This window comes from Leguminivora glycinivorella, chromosome 8 (genome assembly GCF_023078275.1).
Source record: "Leguminivora glycinivorella isolate SPB_JAAS2020 chromosome 8, LegGlyc_1.1, whole genome shotgun sequence".
NCBI classification, from domain to species: domain Eukaryota; kingdom Metazoa; phylum Arthropoda; class Insecta; order Lepidoptera; family Tortricidae; genus Leguminivora; species Leguminivora glycinivorella.
The window spans coordinates 16933028-16955766 of record NC_062978.1 but is presented as its reverse complement, the minus strand read 5'-3'; the positions used below and the strand labels follow the sequence as shown (position 1 = coordinate 16955766).

The window sequence follows — 22739 nt, the reverse complement described above, 5'->3', positions numbered from 1 at the left end:
TGTACTAAAATTATATTTAGATAGTAAAATGCGAAGAAATCAAAGACTTCGCAGCTCAAAAGACTTGCAAATAATTAGTTGCAATTAATATTTCCACGTAATTAGAATGATAGTCGTTTTTCATTCTTAGTCTACTGTAAACTCTATCAGATTAATTTATAGTTCAAAATAGTGTGTGTTTATAAAACAGCAGAATGACAATATAGAGTTGATCAAAAGATGTCTATACTACAATTACAAGCCACTTTCCTGTAATTAGTGTATTCTGAATAAATCCAGGCCCAGCTACCATATGTTGCATATTGCATACAATACCTAGCTACCACATGACGCTACTTATAAACACACTGATTTTATTCCCCATATGGACATAATAGGAATCTACAATTATATTTACCTGAGTTGTTATTATGTACCTACCTATATTTTAACAAAATATTCTTGGATCAATTAATTGTAAAGTTTTTTCGTAAATCGAACTACAATATTGCCTATAGATTTGATACCGTTATTAGAACCAATTAGTTTTACCTCAACTCATAAATTATTTTCAACCGGTTTAAAAGTAAAATCTGAATTACAAACTTACTCTTCAAATTAATTAAATATGAAAGCAACCTTACCACGCACCGCGTTTATTAGAACGGATGTTAAGCATGGTTAACTCGAGCCAATTTTAATTAAAAAGTATACATTAATACTATATCGGTCTCCCAATATAGCAGTTATAAATGACGCGTAAGAGCAGGATAGGCTTACATTAACACCTTCGCTAAAGAGTGGTAAAAGATCACCTGTGCTCACTACCGTAATTCTACCGGCGTCGGTAGTGCACCTGTCCCTTTCATGCGATTCAAGCTTAAGCTGAACCAAACGAGTGCGAGTAGGAGTAGTTCCGTTCGCCCTCGATTCCAAAACGTTCTTAGTACAACGTTTTTATCATTGTGAACTGCACTTTAGCTGTAGAAAGATTATGGTTTTAAATCGTGTTATGGAGAGGGCACTGTTTGGAATTTAAAAAGCCAAGAACGGGACGGAAGGTTACAATCGAATCGAGCGCTGCCGTAATTTTTGACGCGTTCGGAAATCGAATTAAGAGCGTTAGAGTGAGAGGTGCACGGAGGCTCGAGTCCGTGAAGTTGTTATTGTTCGGCGGTGATTTTTTCCGAGGCGTGCGAATGGGAGTGGGCGCCAGTGGGCGCGCCGGGCACCCAGCGCGCTCTTCAGTGTTCTGGCTGAGCTTCGAGCGAGCGCGTGATTGCCGAGTGTGTTGGTTCTCGGTTCGGTGTCGGACTGATAAGGCGCTGTGAGTGCTGTGTTGGCGCATGTTATCATGTTGATATCGGCGGGCAGCGGCCCCACGCCTGAGTTCTCCCCCGCCTCGTGCTGCGCGCCCTGGAAGATGGAGCCGGCGCCTCCCGCGCCCGCTGCCATGCCACAACCACTCAACATATCACCCAATGGTGAGTCATTACCGTTCTCTTTTTAGATACCAAATATCTGGTCGACCGAGCTTCGCTCGGTTCCATTTTAATATATCACGTCTTTAGATAAAAAAAACTCTTATAAATACAAAAACAAAAAAAAAGACAAAAAACAAAAACTTAATTTCTGGCCGGGATTCGAAACCCTGACACCTACGATCTATCTGCGTGCATTAGACCGACCTCGTACGACTGAGCTAAGCGGAATCAATGCGCGCGCGGCGAAATTAACGACCATATTTTACATTTACAAACGCGAAAGAAAAACTCATGAAAACTCGAAAATTCGCGTTTTCCGGGATCTAAGGCTACGCTAGATCGATTTTTCACCCCCGAAAACCCCCACATAACAAATTTCAGCGAAATCGTTAGAGCGGTTTTCGAGATCGTCGGTATATATAAATAAATAAATATACAAGAATTGCTTGTTTAAAAGTATAAGATTTTAGAGTACCTACCTGTCTAAATCAGCCAATGTTCAAGATCAACAGCCATGTTGACAAATGCCAATTTATGAAGTATAAGTGAAAATACATGTACATTTGTTACCAATTTACCAATACAAACATACCAACTCCAGAAACTCGGACGAATGTTTTAAAGTAAAAAAACAATACAAAAAAAAACTTTATTTAATGTATTGAACAGGTAAGTAGATATATTTGGAGCAGGTACATGAGTGGTAAAAAAATCTGGTAAAAATTTACCGATATTTGAAAAGAAGGTAGGAGCTATACAATAAATCAATTAACTTTTGGTAGAGTGTATGAAAACATTCATTTATTTTTTGTTACAATTTAATTAATAAAAATAATTATAACATAGATATTAGATATGTATTTCTTTATATAAAACAATCATAACATTAGATTTATATTGACCGGGATATAAGTCTATAAGTATAAGTATAACATTGTGCGTTTTTGCATTAACTGACCACATATTTAACATTTTCTGTCAATATCACCTGTAATTTTGCCTAATTTAGCGGCTTAGTAGGTACTTAATATGTGTCATGTAAAACCAAAAGTCAGGAAATGATTGTATTATAATTGTGTTTATATCTATTATATATTTATGAGTAGACTTAAAAAAATAGCGCAAAACCTAATCAAAACATTTCTAAATATAAAAATTTCTAGTGCCGTCGATAATTAAAATCGGTGACATAACTATTATTGACACATACCTTACTGTTCATATCGTATCTCAAGCAATTTTTACATTAGTCAGATATTTAGGGCCAATTGATACAGCGCGCGTAAGCGCATGAAATTTTAGTTGCGGACTGTCGAGGTTATTTACAGTTCAGCTGGTTTTTCACATGCCCCATGGGCATTGTACCTAATGAAATTCGCATGCGCGATCTTGTGCCGACAGTTGCAGAATTTTAAAAGTTTAATGTTTTTTTTTAATTAAATGATAGAATTACATGTTTTTGTGCAATGTCCTTCCAAAAAATAGTGTCATTATTTGATCAAGAAACAAATAAATAATTAGCACCTGATTAAATACTTATTTATTAGGTAAGTAACATTATACCTTAGTACAAACACTACAAATTAAGGTACTTAAATGACAAAAATGACTTAATTCTTATTGAAGTTATTTTTTTTACAGCTTGGGTTGTGTCGAAGGCTATTATTATACAGAGTGGGGCCTGTAACAAAGGCGAAGAATTGAACTGTAGGCTATTCTCCTTATACTGATCAACATTTGTTCAGTGACTTTTAAAAATTATGAAGTCTTTAGATTTTTAATTTTTCATACAAAATAAATATTAGCTTCAATGTACGCCATTATTGTTGTCATTGACGTTGTCTGTCACACTTTAGACTTAACAGAATTCGCAATACATTACCTCTTAGAAAAAACTTTCAAGGGTGATAAAAATCAAAATACAAGTTATTTTTAAAAGTCGCCGAACAAATGTTGATCAGTATAAGGAGAATAGCCTAGAGTTCAATTCTTCGCCTTTGTTTCAGGCCCATATTGATTCTTATACATACAAGTATAGATCTAAATTTATACATAACATTCAAATGTGTATGTATATATACATACGTATACCTACATATTTTAAATATTAAGTACGTTTAACAGTGGGACGAGCCGCTCTGCAGATCGACTATAATTTCATTAATCGACACTGCCGAAATCCCATCAGAGCGAGCTCGTCTACTTGCAGTATCGGAGCCAGAGTCGGGGCTCTGGCTCCATGCACTTCCATCCCCCAACATCGGCACCCTCCTGGATAAGACCACCCTCACTCTAGCCACCTGTCTGCGGCTGGGGGTCAAAACGAACGAACGTCACCAGTGACGTTGCGGTGCCTGCGTTGATGTGCTGGGCCACCACGGCCTGTCCTGTCAAAGGAGCGCTGGCCGCATCTCCCGCCACGCCTCCCTGAATGACGTCATACGTAGGGCGTTTGCTTCCGTCAGCGTGCCGGCCATCTTAGAGCCGAACGGTATCGCACGTGACGACGGCAAGCGACCTGATGGCATGACGCTCATTCCTTGGAGGCTGGGGAGGTCGCTGGTATGGGACGCCACTTGCGCTGACACTCGGGCGTCGTCCCATCTCCATGCGACCTCTTCTAAAGCTGGAGCTGCGGCTTCAACAGCGGAGGCGAACAAAAGGCGCAAATATGCCGCACTTAGCGACGGCTACATATTTGCGCCTTTTGGGGTAGAGACACTCGGACCGTGGGGCCCTAGTGCTAAAACCATATATAAGGAGATTTCCCAACGCCTGGTTGACGCGTCTGGTGAGCATTTTTTATTTGTAAATATATTTTAAGTTAATTAGTTTTAAGTTGTACATACCCCCTTCAACACTGGCAATGTTCAGAAATGGTCCGTATTACCGATGCATATTAATAGCTAACAAAATACCAGATGAAATAAAAAACGAAACTAAAGATGAAGTGTTTAAACGAAAATTAAAAGAGTTATTAATTAAAAAATGTTATTATTCTATAGATGAGTTTTTCAATGATACAATCTTAGACTTGTAAAATAATATATTATAATAGAAAGAATTAAATAATATATCAGTAAATTTATAATTTTAATAATCCAATTGATTTCTAATTTATTATTGCATACAATTAGGTTTTTTATTATTGCATTTCAATTTAGTTATTTTATTGTTGACATTTAATTCCATTAATGAAGTATTATTTATTAGTATTAATTAAATAAAACCTAAAAATGAAAATGTTTATAAATTAAATTAAATTAAAATTTATACCAATAAATTTTATCAATTTCAAAATAATTTTTGCCACTACATGTCCGTGTAATGTAATGTTGCTTAAAATGCATGTTATTTAAAAATCCATTTTATGTAAATAATTATAGTTTTAGTCTTAGTTAAGTATGTTGCTGTATACCCTAACAGGGTTCATGTGATCTTTTGCTGTAAATAGCCTATTGTAAGACCTTGTGTAACACATGATTACAAATGCAATAAATGAATTATGAATTATGAATTACATAATACTGCATTTTGTTTTTATTAATTCTTATTAAAGTCTATGACAGTAAAAAAAAACATTACAAATTAATTTAACGTTAAAAATAATTTTCTGATAAAACTATTTCCGTACCATACAACTATAACTATGAAACTATGAATAACTTATAAATACTTATTCTAATCATTAATAAGTCACACGAATCAACACAACTAAACATAATCATATTCAATAAATTGTGTAAAATTATTTTTCAGAATATTCACCAATTAATACTAGGTTTGTAACTTTGTACGGAGAAGCGCTTACGGTAATGACTTATTCCATTGTGGTGTTAATAATGTATTTGTATTTGGTTTAGAAATTTAAACTTAGAATACAAATCAGTTTTAATGGTCCAAAATCGTTGACCAGTTAAGTAGAGCATACCCAAATAAAAATAATGTATTTAACTATTAAATGTACATCGTGCAAAAATCGAATAAATAGGTAATGAATACATAAATAAAATTCATTTAAATATGTAGGTATTATACAAACAACACTTCATAATACTATATTTAGAGGCTTGCAATTTTTTTTAAATGTAGGTGCATTATACATAAAATATAAAGGGGCCAGCAGAAAAATATTAGCTTACAGAATATTGTTGTAATCTGAAAACTGTAGTTTATTTTTTTCAACGCGTGCTTAGTCTTACTGATCATGCAAATTCATTTTCATGAAAATAATAGCCCTGAAAAAATCTTCAACAGATGAAAATGATGTTACAATCCCCAGCATTGAGGAGAAGACTTAGGATGAGAGGAAGATAGTCAGTAGTGGCGCGCCGCGGCATATGTCTCTGGAAAAATATCATGATTATCATGAGTTATGAAACCTACTATTGTTTTATGTTGGTTAAAAAAAAACTTTTCTAGTCAAGCATGGTAGCGTGATATGGCTTGCATCATTTTCGCACTTTCTTTCAAGTGTAAATGTAAAGCACCGATGCGATAGGCTACACCACGCTAGCATGCTTGTCCGCCAGGTGCAAATAAAATAATTTGTGAAAACTAATTTTCCTCAAGGCACATGAAAAATACTTTTTCACCACACCAACTGGTAAAGGCTTACTTTGCTATTCGAAAACAGATAGCAAAATTGCATTTTATATTTTAACTTGATGTCTTGAGCTGACTGGTATAATTTACGTGTAAATGATGATTTTGAATCATAAATATTGATTAGATTGATAGATTTGATTTAGTTTGATGTTTTATAGTCAGTATTTTGTTTGTGTTGGTGTGGTGAAAAATTTTGTCTGTCACTCGGTGGCAAAGTTTGTTTAACCTTCGTGCCTTGAAACCCTCGCAACGCCCTAGATTCCACTTTTTGAACCACTCGCTACGGTCGCAGTTCAATATTGGAATATTTCGCTTGCTCGGGTATAATATCAATATTGGCAATTTAAACAAAAACTTTGCCCCCTTGTAAAACAAATAACTATTGTATGAACAATTCTCGCTGAAAATAGGAAGTTAGTTTATGCTAATGTTAAAACTAGAAATGTATACTTAAAAAATGTATAGGTACTTAAAATGTTGACATGGTTTTGATTATTATGTTTATTTCTAAGTGGCGTATCATACAATGTTTCAGTTGTGTTAAAGATAATTTAAAGAAGGATCAAAGTAAATTTACCAGAAAGTAGCCTAAGATGAACGTCAAGCACACACTTTTGTCATTCAAGACTCAAGAGCCTAGCGGGTAAGGCGTTCGTCATTTGTCATCGGCGCCCGCGCACCCAGCTGGCGCGATGAGTGAGCGAAAACCACTGCCATCGGGACATTGTTCGCATTGTGAGCCGATCGAACTAATTAATCGGTAGATCGGCCGCTAGATTGCCCGGTAGCGTTTCCGGCGGTGGTTGCTCAATATTCAGCGGTTTAACCGGGGCGTAGCGATAGGCGAAAGAAGTCGTTTTTTTCGGTACCTATTTTAGTGTTTGTTACCGTCCAAGAAACTGCAGAATATTAGATCCATTTTATACAATAGTTCTTGTAGTGAACAAGACGGCCAATAGAAAAATTTCTGAAATAGGGGCTGGTAGGAATGGTAGTAGATAGAAGCGTTGGTAGAAAGGAAATCTCATAACTTTTTAATAGTGCCAGCCATCTAGTTTTGTCATGGAAACAGTTTACATGGTTTTATTTGTTTATAGAGTCATGTAGAGCGCTTTGTCTCATAACTCTTAGACAGTGCGAGTCGTAAGGTCTTGTTATAGAAACATTTTACATGATTTTATTTGTCATGGACATCATAATACTCGTATTATTATTACATGAACTATATGTCAATGAGAATCAATTTCGTAATAATTCGAAATAATTTCGAAGCAACCTGTAAATTTATTATGTAGTAGATTGTATGTCATTATTACATCCTCCGCACCAAAGTACTCTACCCCATGTTTGATACGTTTTGATTAACGATACCAAACAAACCGACAGCAGCAGGAATTTATGGCCGCAGAGACGTCGCCGACCATTTAATCGATCGAAGATAGTGTTTGTAATAGTCGAGAATGCAAACGCGGTAGTTGGATCTGGTATAATAGCTGAGATAACCATCTAAATGTGAATCGTGAACTTGAAATGCTGAGAATTATTTAATTACTAATTTATATAGTTAATAATTAGCAGCGACGCTATTTGCTAAAACATATATGTTTGCGGTCGGTGTGAGTCAGAAATTATATACGTTTGTGAATGTTGGCAACAGGCGATGTATTCTGAACGCAGGCGAGCGTTCGACTTCGGGACAACACTATTGTTGTATTCGTACCCGTGAGTTCTATAAAGACTGTGCGCAGTGAGATCCCATTTTACACTGGCTAGTCTGAGCTCAACAGTCTGCTAGGTGTTCGTAATAGGAATGAGCTGTAGTCTGTTTTTCACGTCAACGTTTATATTGAGGCAGGTTTGATCAGGTGCGCTAATAAATCTAATTAACATTTAAATGGTAATCACGCATAATAATCAGCTGGCTTGGTAAACTGCGGCGATGCTGGTTAATTAATAGACAATTGTAAGTATGTGATAATGGGGCGGTATGTCGGCTACACATTCAGCTCTTTGTGAACACTTGTTCATACTAAATGACAGTGTTTGACGCAAGAATGCCGGCATTTTGTTCGCTATTTTCAATAATTTGATTCAATTAGTAATTGGGAATACCCAAAAACAGTACACTTTTTGAGTATTTAATTGCTGAAAATTTTGATTTGCCTGTCCACGACTCGGTAGAAAAAAACGTTTTTGCTACTGTAAAATATTCTCTTGTTTTCTGTCCTCAAATATATATAGTTCTGTTAGTGTGACGTGAAATCTGATTATGAATTTCTCTACTGAGAAGAACCTACAGCGAGAAAGGGGTGCGTATCGATCGATATAACTTTTTTGATATATTTTTAGTCGTTATAACGATCATTTGATATAATTATTGAATCATATAACAAAAAATAATATACTAACAAATTGTATAATTCTTATTTAATATAATGTTCATTTTTTCGAATAAGATTTATTATAACATACTTTGAGTATAATGCTTATTTCCGATAATAAACAAATTGTATAACACAAATTCTTTCTAAAGCACAGTTAGAATAACAAAAAAATGTACAATAAATTAAATCCATCACTTACCAGAAAAGTAAATTAGGTTAGAACTGTGACCCCTACACACAACGCGCTGCTACCAGAAAAATAGGTTAGGTTAGGTTAGAACTGTGACCTTTATACATAGGTACTGCTATCAGAAAAGCAGGTTAGGTTAGGTTAGAACTGTAAGGCCCTTCAAAAAAGAATAATTTAATTCATGAAATGTTTTATACTGTTTGCTAGTCGTATATCAATAGATAATTATACCATATAACGGTTATTATAAATAATTGTTATACGAAATAATGATTATACAAAATAAAAATAGATATTTTGTGGTTATACCAAATGTTAATTATGTCAAATGAGTAATTATATCCTTTAAATATATACCTAATGTTGTTATATCAAATGTTACTATACCAAAAAAAGTTATACCAATCATTACACACCCGCGAGAAAGACATGGAATTCCACTACGTTTTACACACATAATAAATATGTTGATTTTGATTTCGTTTCGTTAGTTCGTTTTGATTAAAACTAAAGTACTTACAAGCGTGACATATTGCCCAGAAACAAGAGAATGAAAACAATCTTAAAGTATTTATTTTCCGGATAGTCTCCCATTACTATTTATCTAATTATAAATATCATAATTGACCATTGTCTTAGTTGTAAGACAGGTAAATCATAGGGCAACAGAGAAAACGGTCAAAAAGTGAGCGGCAAACCATTGTGTAATTATTATCCCAATTATGCGATAAATAAATTGAGTTAAGGAATTTATATGCATTGAAATAATTGCGAAAATTCTGTACCTTTTTGCGATTTTTCTATATGCATGACAGTGCCCTATTCTATATGCATGACAGTGCCCTATTTTTACAGTTTAAATTTTTTAAGTAAGTTTTACTCGTACATTGTGATACCAAAATTAATACTTTAATTTTTCCGTTAATGGCAATAGATATTGAGAGTCGGAGTACCTATTTATTGTACTGTACCTGCAAATGTTGGGATACCCCCATTTGCCAGAATTTCATTTGCCATAATTTTATTTGCCACCCTATTCAACAATCATAATGTTGTTTCTCATAACATCTTATGCCATAATCATTGTTTACTATATTAATCAAGTGCCAGAAATTTTGTTTCCCATGAAGTCAGTTTCCATAATGTCATTTGTCAGAATCATCGAAATCAGTAATTACCACATTCCATACCATCATTTGTCATCCAAATTAGCGACCCGAAAAGTCAATTTCCATAATGTGATTTGGCAGAATCATCGAAATGCGTAATTATCACAGATACGACACTACTAGAAGTACTAAACAGAATGGGATAAGAATGAATCTGCTATCAGAGAGTAGCTTAGGTTAGCTTAGAACTGTGACCCCCTGAAAAATAAAACTGCTATCAGAAAGTAGGTTAGGTTAGAACTGTGACCCCCTAGAAAATGAAACTGCTATCAGAAAGTAGGTTAGGTTAGAACTGTGACCCCCTGGAAAATGAAACTTGCTTGAAAAGTAGGTTAGGTTAGGTTATAACTGTAACCCCCTGGAAAATGAAAATGCTATCAGAAAGTAGGTTAGGTTAGGTTAGAACTGTGGCCCCCTGGAAAATGAAACTGCTTGAAAAGTAGGTTAGGTTAGGTTAGAACTGTGACCCCCTGGAAAATGAAACTGCTATCAGAAAGTAGGTTAGGTAATAATATGGGCAACAATTAATATGGCAATATTTGCTTATGGCGTTTGAATATTATATTAAACCATATTATTGCACTTAATAATATGGCTAACAAATAGTATGGCATTGTATGATTATGGAAGGTAATGTTCGGATAAACAACCAGTATGTCATACAATTTTTATGGTAAACAAATCATTCGGGCAAATGAAATTCAGGCAAGTTAGATTCGGGCATATGAATATTATGTTAAATGACTGTCGGGCAAACAATAGACAACCGCAAATGTTGGTGATTCTCATGTAACGAAATAACACTACAATATTTAATTTTAATTAATTTGAAAACCACCATCATACCACCATTTAATTATGTAGTTTGAATATAAAGTTTTTGATCCGGGGGCGTAAATAAGCGCTACCAATACAGTAGCTTGACTTGGTGCCAATATTTATTAAAGTTTACTTCCGTTCTAGATGCCGCGAAGGCTACTAAATCTCTCGATCATCCTCACTGAATATGCAATGAGTTGATTGCGAGCTTAAATATATACTTTGAACTTGTAATGTTTCTTAATTTAACATGTAGAATATGTTACTGTTAAAACACAATTAGGTACTAAGTAATAAACTGAAATAGATACCATACACTAAAGAAAAAGCGATCAAGCCCACTGGTGGCGAAGCCGAAACCCGGGGTATATACATAGTAGTGTTACTACTTAAAAAAACAAATCAAAAAAAATATTTAATAAAATATTTTGATTTGTTCCCTACATCGATAGGTACTAAGTACTTAAAGTTTTTATTTTATTTCTTGCATTAAATTGAAAATCAAGTGGCAAACCTACACGAAGGGAGGCCTATGCTCAGCAGACTGCGATTAAGGGCTGAAATGTTGATAATGATGCTGACGTTGCCTAATTTCTCTCCTTTTTATTTTGAAAGTACTTTATGTAATAGAATTTGACAGAAAATAAAGGTGTTATGTCATGACTGTCATCAGAAATATAAAACCAGCCATTATTCGATGTTCAAACTAAGAACTTAAGCTAATCTCATGGGTAATTTAACACGAATCATTCGAAATAGTTTATTATCGGTCCGGGTACGGTTTTTAACTCTCAACTCATCAGCATAATACATGCGAATTTCATAAACAATAACGAATTTTAGTTGAACGTGGGTTCCATGCAACCATAAAGGGGCCCGCGTGTGCACTTTCGATCTCATATTAAAATTTACACGAAAGGTGGTAATTTTCCGGCTGCGCGATGACATTAATAGCGGCGAGTCTGCTCGGTAAACAGTATTTTTTGTATAAAACTGTTTCACATTCGGACGATCTTGCAAGAAGTACAAGCTCCCCTCGCTCCGTTTTGCATGTTTAACGCGTGTGCAGGTGCCCGTATCGCAAGCATCTACGTTTATAAGTATAGTTCGCCCATATCAAGAATTAATAGTGTAAACTTCCATCCAACAAATATCTTGAAAGCGTCATTAAATGCTAACATATTTCAAAGCTGCATCGCGCGCTTATCTTTTATGAAGATAGTTTAACCTGTACACTTAGATAAATAACTAAGTAGGTACTATTTCTAGCGTTTATCAGGCATACATTGCTGCTTAATTATGTATTAGACACCTGTGACACAGTTGATAATTAAAAAACTTTGTTTTTATTTCCTAATGAAGCTGACTTACCTTTACTTAATTCAATAAAATTACACTTCAGTAGTACTACACTTCACTTGCACTAGTTAGAATTTGTTAAACAAACCACATCAAACGGTAATCATGAACCAAACGGATGAAATAAAGTAATAAAAACTAGTGGTCGATAAATAGGAGCCACGACTGCAGTCAACGTCGAGTCAATACATTCTAATCAGTGATTTATTGCCCCTAATCCTCAGCTCAGCACAAATAAGCTATCTTGTCGGCTTAATGTTGTATCAGCCCAGGCGTGAACTCCCGCGTACCACTAAGTGGTCCTTCCAGTTTCCACTCGAAATATTTTAATAAGACCTCACTGCTCACGCACCCAAATAAAGACACACACACGTACGCACTACATTAAAACACGGAGCGGTCGAACTCACTTTATTTATAATAGTAGCGACACTAAGAATCTACATTTTTGCTCTAAACGGTGTTAATTTATTGACCGTGGGCAGATAATATCACTTTTTTCTTCCATTATTAAAGCGATTACACGAGAAATTATACGTCGATGTCCAGTTCTTCGTGCCCGATCAAAAAGTAAACCAATCCAAACAAGACCTTATACAAACCGTGTTGAAAGCAGGTTTAGCTTGTCCCGAATGAAAAGCATGATAATGCTTTTCTCGACAGAATCGACTTGTAGACTCGCTAATAAAAAGTGTAAAGTTATGGTCAAGTTATGCCACTTGCATTAATTTCGATGCTTAACCTGATAAACAAATTATGGTGTGTTAAGTTAATAGCTTAATTTATAATTGAATATTTAACGATGTATTCGTATATAGCCATATTTGGTATCAGGTCGTTTAACATAATTATCTGACGCGTTTGAAGACAAATTAGGCAAGATTGGAGGCGTTGCTCCTCGGCCAAATCCGACCACATACTTAGGATCCATTAGGCTAATCAAAGCAAAGTCGTCCGATTCGCACTTGACAAGTTTATTCAGAGGTCAGCTTAAAGCAAATATAAATATCTATCATTTATTCATATTGACACATGTCAATAATACCGATATTGAAAATGTTAATGTAGGTACCTAATGTACAGGGATAAACAGATTGGTGGGTAACAACAAAACATGCAAAAAAAATTGTTCACATGAAATTAGGAATTTGGCCCCAGAACGTACCTTACCAGACCTAGTAGGTACAGGTCCTAATGTATTTCGACAGCGAAACTACTTGTAAACTACTACTGTACTTTCGAAAATTGCGAGAGTGTTTTTTATATTTTAACTTAAATCAAGCCTTAATACTTGTTGCCCATTGAAAACTCATCGCTTTTTTAGCATCGTTTCATGGTGTGATTTGAACATGATTACAGAGCCAAAGTGTTGAAGCTTGTCATCATGGTATAACAGGGAGTTTAATAATTCAATGAATGCGCACCGCTGACCCTTGAAAGATAATGGCATAAGTGACTTGAACCAAACCCTATACAGAACGGAGCTGTAAAACGTAGAAGTAACATTGTAGCGGCGCTTAAAGTGCTCATCAAATAACATAGTACAATTGCCATTAGTGATATCGGATATGAGCGCATGACTGCTTCTATTTGTCATATGGTGACAGTACCTAATACGCAAGGTTGTAGCAATTCTTTTAATAGATACAGCCGGAATCGTTTGTTTTGACAGCCCAATGTATAGGAACACCTTTTTTCTTATGATGAAGAATGTGAACGCTTTGGCTGTCGCATGATATTCCATGCTGGCTGAACCTTGGTACCCAACCAAAGAATGAATGTCCTAATCTTTGTTTTTGTCTTAATAAAACAAATACTTAATATTACTATTTTCTATACTATTCTACATTATAATTTCAACTAAAATAATCTTTACCTATCTAGATTTGTAAAAAAATATCCCTCAAATCTTTGAAATGCAATCTTTATGTCGGATACACCATTTCAGTTTTCATTTTCAGCCTACCACCGCTTGGAGGCTTTACCAGTGATTGCCTAGCTGTGACGCGTAGACCGTAGACCTTTATTGTCGCATTATAACGAGCATAATGACTGAGCAAAGTAATCCGTGATCACAGAAACGCTACCCCGGGGCGTCCTCATTATGGAAACAGATAAAAAATTAATGCATTTCCAACGAGACTCGTACGTGGCAAATCAGTGTAATTTTCTGTATGACTTAATTTACCAGGCTAATCTTGTCTACTAAGTATATACAGGATGGTTTGAAAGTTCCATTTATTAGTATTTTTTTCGTAGTGAAATGTACATTGTACTTATTTAAGCAATAGAGTTGCATAATATGATAATATGACTAACGTTTTATTTATTTGACACAAGGCCAATATCAAAATTGTCCCGAACCCTTATTGCAATACCAAAAAATATCATAATGCGCGATGTAGAAAATTCCGCTCCCGATACAGCACCATTATAACTGTCATCCTGTATGATATTTGCTAAACCGTTTTATATGAAAGTCTTACCGAAACCGTATGTACTACACACATGTAGATACTCAAAGTTAAACTTCACCCTTTGTTTTCGGTACAATTACTGATGTGCCGATGGAAAGTCTCCAAATTTCTGAAATTTTCACATAGGAAAACTTCGGAAACTTTCCATTCTTGGTATGGACAATTGTATGGATGGAAACTTTCCATTTCATAAATTTAAATTCCCTTTATTTTTCCTGAAACTTTCGTGAATTTTTCATGAAATTTAAGATTTTTTTGGAAAGTTTCCGCAACTTGCACATCACTAGGTACAATTGAGTGTTTTTATGTAATCGTATTTTGCAGTTTAGATGAAAATATATTTCTCCAACTGATTCATTATTATTTTCCGGGATTTGTCTGTACGAGTCATAATTTACATTACATTTCTCAAAGCCTCTTTCTTTCTTAAGAGGATACGGTAGCGAAAATGCTATGATGGAAAGGCCCCCCTTTCAACTTGGGAATTTTAGTTAAATTATACAAGTGTTATTAACTATATTTATCGAAAATAAATTGTCCATTAAGAACAACTTAGTCAAATGATAAAATCTTTAAAATCGAGGTTCCGCTCTCGACTCTTTCCTCCTTCAAAACTTAATCAATCGGAACGAAATTTGAGAATCTGAATAACAATGAAATAATCTATGTCGGACCGTTTAGCTTTTTTGGTTAATTGTTACCAATCTTGAGTATCATACCTTTTTTTGCGCCACAATAAAAAGGTCGTTTTGAAATTTTTGATTGGCTCTAGAATCTTTAAAAAGCAGAATATCAAAAAAAATCAAAACGGTCCGACACAGATAAAAATAATAACAATCTGTGTTGAAAAAATCATTGCTCTATCTTCAAAAACCATGGAGGAAATAGTCGAGAGCGTTTGTATGGAGAATTGACCCCTACCGTATCGTCTTAAGTGTCTTAACAGTTATCTTTCCTTATTTCCAGTACCAGTCTCCCCGTCGTCATCGGCAGGCACCGGCGGCTCCGGGACCCCCCTCTACCCGCCGTCGCACCCCCTCTCCTCCCTGCTGTCCCAGCAGCGCCTGCTGGAGCTGTCCCGCTTCGGTCTGCGGCACTACGACATCGCGCACCATGTGCTGTCACAGCAAGGTGCTGTTACCAAGTTGCTTGGTAAGCAAGTCCTCTTGCTCGGGTGGATTTCACAGTAGGCACCCTGATTTGCGTATCTTATTTTTTTTATACTACATTGGCACAGTATAATAAAGAGTACTATCGTACAGTATGGCCACTCCCGCTCCCGCTGAAAGTGCCGCCCACCCCACTCGGTTACCTCACAGTTACCGCCTGTCAAAAACACGAACAGTCGACCTGTCATATTTCACTCATACAAGCATAGTACGCGTTCACTACACGGGCTAAGACTGTGCTAGGAATGCGCCTCTTTCAATATATTTGATCGCCAGTGTCGAGGTGTGACATTGGTGACAAACAAGCATACGCATACGGTCCGCATGATGGAAAGCGGCCACCGTAACTTATGGACGCCTGCAACTCACGGGGTGTCACATGCGCGTTGCTAACCCATTAGAAACTTGTACACTCCTTTTTGCTGTGTTAAGTACACAGCAAAAGGAGTGCACAAGTTCAAGGAGGGTTCGGGTTTAATTGAGAAGACCGAATGGTTGTTAAAAACATCAATTATACAGAGTGGGGCCTGTAACAAAGGCGAAGAATTGAACTGTAGGCTATTCTCCTTATACTGATCAACATTTGTTCAGTGACTTTTAAAAATTATGAAGTCTTTAAATTTTTAATTTTTCATACAAAATAAATATTAGCTTCAATGTACGCCATTATTGTTGTCATTGACGTTGTCTGTCACACTTTAGACTTAACAGAATTCGCAATACATTACCTCTTAGAAAAATCTTTCAAGGGTGATAAAAATCAAAATACAAGTTATTGTTAAAAGTCGCCGAACAAATGTTGATCAGTATAAGGAGAATAGCCTAGAGTTCAATTCTTCGCCTTTGTTACAGGCCCCACTCTGTATAATTGATGTTTTTAACGATAAAATAGCATTAAATTTAGGCGTTCAAAAGAACTAATACAACTCTGAAGAGTTATCCTAACCTCTTATTGTTTAACGAAATATTTCTCGGGGAACGACCTGCAACGCACCAGCGACTCTCCGCATGAAACTAGTGCATGGTGACGATAATTAGGCACTTGTATTTTATTGCGTGTACAAGCAGTCAGCTGGCGGCGACAAATATTACTTACACTAGAAAATACTTAGGTTGGTACACTCGTCACCAGATATGTTCAGCAACAGAGGTGGTCACAAATAACTGAACGTGCATATATATTGTTATGGCGGGAGAGTGTTTACTCAGATAATTTTGTTTCCGGTTCATTTGAACCTTAACTCAAATACCCTATTGCACAGTACAACATAAAGTCAAAAACACATATTCTCACATAAACATAAATTCAAAATAGCCTAACACTGAAATACCCAAGTCCCAAAACACCCTAAAAGTCTAAATTCAAAACGAACTTATCTCTATTATATACTATTTATCACGATCGCCTACTGTCATAAAAGCAGTAGGCCCAAACAAGCTATTGTCGTAAGACACGATTCATGTTTTACACGATTGTGAAAATACAATCGTTTCAAAACAAGCTAGTCCCAAAATACCCTAAAATATCCCAATGACGAAAACAATCTAAACGCGACTTTATTTTAAATATACTAAGGTGTGTAAACTTCAAATACTGACTGTACTAAGTGTTCTAGAATTAGGAGTGAGCTTTAAAAATTTAGGGTGTTTTGATACTAGCGTGTTTTAAGACTGTTTTATTTTAGAGAATGGTGTGTTTTAGGATTAGTCTATTATGGGATTAGTTTGATCCGAGTTTCAACTCTTATGACATTTAGGTGATGTAGGAGTAGTACATAATCAAGATAAGTTCTTTTTATTTTTAGGGTGTTTTGGGACTAAGGTATTTTGGCGTTAGTTTATTTTGAATTTAGGTGTTTACGAGTATATGTGTTTTTGACCTTATGTTTTACTGTGCAATAGGGTAATTTGAGTTTAGGTTCAAGTGAACCGGAAACATAATTTTATATATGCGACTGCAACCTATTAATTTGTGGATTAGACAGAGACATTTACTAGTATCTAGTTTTCAATGGGTCAGCCACGCGCATGTGTAACCCCTTGAGTTACAGGCGTCCATAGGTTACGGTGACCGCTTTCCACCAGGCGGACCATATGCTTGTTTGCCAGCGACGTGGTATAAAAAAAATACTGGTTGTTTACTAAGTCGTAGATAACTTTTAACATTTAAGTAGGGCGCCCGAATTTTGCAGGTTTCTTTGTTATTTCTGCTATTTTAATCAATAAAGTCGCTTGAACAATTTGTACTCATTTGGGCGGAGTATGTTTGAACACTTTGAACGCTTAAATGCGCTAATATCTGTTATCAAATTGTAAAACTATTTACAAACAATTAATTAAAGATGTCTACAACTTCTTGTAATTCAGGCATTTTGCAATATCTGCGAAATATTTCGTAGAATATTGTATACGGCGTGTCTTTGAAGACACCTTATAACAATTTGGATTTGAATCCAAATGTCAGTCAGTTAGTAGGATAATTGATAACTAAAATTCCCCTCGCGTCTTGACTACCACAATTAGTGCGTGTATTATTAATAGGAAGGTGGTCGAACAGTCTTCAGCCATCTACACGATTTATTCAACCGGGTATGTAGCCTGGGGCCCATTACAGCCTGCAACTAAGTTATTTGCAATAATTACCCCACCAGCTTGGAATGATCAATACGTAACCGACAACTTGCGACTAATACGGAGATATTATTAATATCCACAAAATTAAATTATGAAAAACCCCCAACCGCGACATAAATAGTGGACCGATTTTCATGAAATATGGCTAAGAACACTTCCGACTAATTCAGCTTTTAAACCAAAACAATACTAAATCTATGTAAATCGGTTCATCCGTTTGGGAGCTACGATGCCACAGAAAGACACACACTATACATACAAACAGACAGACAGACAGACAAACATAAAGAGGCAGACAGACAGACACGTCAAACTTATAACACCCCGTCGTTTTTGCGTCGGGGTTAAAAGTAGTTAGATGATGGAAGATTGAAGAAATTTCCTTGCAGGATAAGATAGAAAGCTGTCCGATGTTCTGTGATAAGGACATATTTCGACGTAGTTACGCAAAAAGTTCCAGTCTAAATACATGAAATCGCCATTAAGATTTAGGCTTTGAGAGACTTAGGAAAAACAAGTCTTTCATTTGAATGACAATTTCAGATAGATTGGAACGTTTTTGCGTACTCGTAACTGTGTCTATTTCATTTCACCCTCAAGAAAAACCCTTTCATTTTTCTCCCACTTTACCATATATAATAGGTATGTTTACACAGTCACGTAAGTCGTCGCCGTCGTGGATACCGATAATCAATAAACTATTAAAACAGCAATGAAAATAATGAATGGTAATTGATATTACTTTATACACTATGTTTAATTCATTAACGTAGGTGACGAATGGATAGTTGACGAATGCAGAACGTTTACTAATGTTTGCCCTTATTGAAAGACATAAGTTTCATCGCATAAGAGAGGGTGCAAACTGCTGTAAAAGACGACGCAAATTCAATTTACCTACCTAGTTGCACCCATTATTAGATTTTTAAAACCAAGAACATTTTAGTTTTTGCATTCAAATATAAATACTATGTATGTATATCCTTATTCACAAAGTAGGGCGCAGTGCAGTGAACGCTTTCAATATTCGGTTTTACTCCTCGACACACTTGTCTTACAACACGTAGTAATAAAATAAACGATAAATTTGCATATTTACCAACAACTAAGCTTTCAGAAATCTTAAAAAACAAAACCGAGCTGTTGGCGCGATAAGAGCAACCAATTATTAAATAAATATAAATGATATGAAAACATTCATGACAAGTCCGCAATTTGTCGACGAGAGCGGCCGGGTCTGTGGTTTGCCGTGCTCTAATAACACGGTTGCAGTAAAAATCTCAATCGCTATTAATCAACGATAAGGCATCGCCGGAGCCTGCCGCGACGAAAGCTGCCATTGACGAAAGCTTAGATCTAATCGATTCATAAAACTTGCTGCGTGTTAATTATAAGCCACTGGGCTGCGTCGCGCCGCCACCGCTCTTCACCCGCGGGCCGCCCAATCCATCGCGATCCCATGTGAGAACCATCTTATCGATGATCCCTCTAGTAATTACCATTTATTTGACTGTGGTGTTTATCACTGCAGTGCTGCCGTCGGTATTTAAGTTTATCAATAAATCGTCATTCGGCAGTTGCCTATCCAATCTATGACACCTTCATATTGCGATCCATCGTCTTCACGGTATGATTATGTTGGAATGATTCATAATCATCATCACATTTAAATAAAGCTGTGGGAACGACCACTTTGCTTACGAAGTCTTCTATTGTGATTTAATTTAATGGTTAACATGTCTTTCTTTTGCAAATCAACAAAACAATTCGCTCAACCGTTTTTTTTGTCGTTCCGAAACAATTAAATATCAATTGAAGACCAAATGTTTATACTTTACCGGAAAAAATGCACGAGTGACGTGTAATTAAACCCGAGACATTATTTATGTGCATTGCCAGTAATTTTAGTGCTCTTGCACAAAGCGGAGAGGTCAATTAGTGGTCAATAATGCTAGGTTTGACTTGAAACGAAGCGTGGTCACAACGAAGTGCAGACACTTGTGCCCAGCCTTTTAATTTGATGCTTTTTATCCGCACCGTGTGTAATTAGAACACATGCTCACTTTGTATTTGCTCAAGCGTCGTGAACAGTGGTTGAGGCAACCAGCGTTGAAATAGTCGCCTAGGATAGTGTTTAGATACCGTCGCTTTGTTTCATCATAAATACTAGTAAGATGGTACCTATGATTTGTCCCCACTTAGTTGATTTTATGCCATTTAAAATAAAAATGTTTTTGTAGTCACCTTTAATATTTTTTAAGTAGTGTATTTTGTTGGTTTATACCTACTAACCTATTCTCTAATGCAAGAGCGGTGTCTGCCAGTGCCGACCTAAGTTTTTATTTTTGCTTAATGTTAGATTCCAGTCTTTTTTATTCATTATTTTGAAGTTAGATTTACCGTGGGTATTTAAAGGTATATCATAAATTAAATATGGATTTGTTCATGTAATTCGTCTTGGTGTCGAAATTATAATATTTTTGGTGAAGTTTCTCTCTAGAACAGTATCAAATGCATGGCAGTTAGATCGCAGTTTGATTTTTACCATCATTGTAGTGGTGGTAGAAAGACTCTTAAGGCTTCTTGAATTTGCATTGCAAAACGAATCAAAAAAGAAAACTACTCTAGCAACAAACAAAGTGTTCAAATAGAAACAATCGCTCGAAATGAAAAGTCTTATATTTAGGAACCAAACAAAATTAAAAGTGCTTAACATAAACTATGGTTGCGTTACCTACATTCAAAGTGTCGTGTCAATCAATTCTCTTTGCCTCGTGGTCGTTTTTGTAACGTCACGTGGCTGTTCCCCACGGAGAGCCTGGCTACGTTCCGCCCAGGGCCGTCATGTCCATCCACTTAAGTATTTAACATACATACGAAGCCTTAGCTCAAAATTATCTAGCCCAAACATTTTCTAAGCTGACGGCATGAAAATGGGCACGCATAAATTACGATACGTACTCGACGAATATTAAATTTACTTGTGCTATACTAAAGACGATTGGCATTTCTTAATAGTTACTCGCTCAGTTTAATGAACGTAATTGATTCGTAAAAGTTAGTTCTATTTGTACTAAGCGAGCATGAGAATCCCAGTTAATGTGTACCTACTGAACATGTCATTATCCTAGTCCAATAAGTGCCTTAATGATTCGGATTCCGCTTTGTTGAATATGAGATGCGTAAGTAAAAGACGAACGTTGAAATCACGAGTAATTTCATATTAAACCGGTCATTTTGTACGTAAATTTGGTAGGTAGGTAATGATTCCTCCGAAAAGATTGGTTCATGCGGATCGCCGCGGCTAGTAATGAAGCCGTATTTAGGCTTTGGTCCTATAATCAAAATTGAATTAAGCACGTTGACATTCTTATTTTTGTGGACAAAGCTTTTTCGTTTTCTGCTCCAGTTCTCTGTGTCAATTTTGAATTTTTAATAGACTACTACCTATTCTTGAAACGCTATTTCTTGATAAAACGTTTCTTTCTCTATCGATTACCTAGTATAATAATAGGAACGTTAAGTGCATATTATTGAGTGTCTAACATTAATCACAAGCTTTATTTAGTTACTTTGAATGACTGCCACACGACATATAAGTCATTGAGAGTTAGGTGGTATATAAAACATAATACGTCTAATATCACTTACGTGAAATTTACAGCTTGCATAACATTTAATGTAACGTAAGTGCTTATATGTATCTTGGACGATAGTGTTATATGAAGACTTACTGCACTTTGCATTGAAGGCTAGAGTCATCAACCTAATGACTGTAACATTAAAAGGTGTTAAAAGTTCCTCTGTAGCTAACATAATATAAAACTTGTCTCATAAAACAATGGCTCATGACGTTAATACAATACTCTTTATTGCGTAAACACTTCTATTTTACAAAACAATGTATGCTAACAAAGTTTAGAATCGTCTTTGTATATCCAAAATTTGTTATTTTAATGTATTTGACCGTGGTTTCACATAACATAAGCCTTATAATATTACATCTTCTTTAAGTGAAGTCTTGTCAATTAAAAAAACATTTTAAGAGTGTTTCTCAATTAACAATATTTCCTTTAATTGCATCACCTAGCTTTTGAATCAGAGTTAACTGAGTTTAGAGGCGTAATGTCAAAGTTAAATTTGTAGTCATCGCTGAGCATTTACTTTGCCATCTCTCGGAATAGGATTAAAACTGCATGTGGAACCTCATTTTTATGATTGGTCTGATTTATAATGTCCTTTGACTGATTTGTGTTAAACATTTGGGCTAAATGAGACTGAATGAATAGAATTACATTAAGAACAATAGATTGTTGCAAAAAATCATCTGCATATTTCATTGAATTATTGTATAACTATGTGACAGATTAACAACAGCAGCAGCAGCAGTTTTAATAATAACAGCTTGGTCATGGCACCAAGATGTCATCATTGCAACAAATGGTGGTGTTGGTATTTAAATATTTT

The 22739-nt window shown here is 35.6% G+C and overlaps 1 protein-coding gene across 1 annotated transcript in view; it reads left to right on the top strand.

The window, feature by feature from the left end:
- Nucleotides 1-1185: 1185 nt before the first annotated feature.
- The window catches only part of LOC125229087 (paired box protein Pax-6-like), a 73805-nt gene continuing 52251 nt past the window's right edge, over nt 1186-22739 (top strand). The window contains exons 1-2 of the mRNA XM_048133864.1: nt 1186-1463; nt 15436-15621. Coding sequence (XP_047989821.1) covers nt 1334-1463; nt 15436-15621 — 316 coding nt within the window. The 5' untranslated portion in view covers nt 1186-1333. The remainder of the gene's footprint in view (nt 1464-15435; nt 15622-22739) is intronic.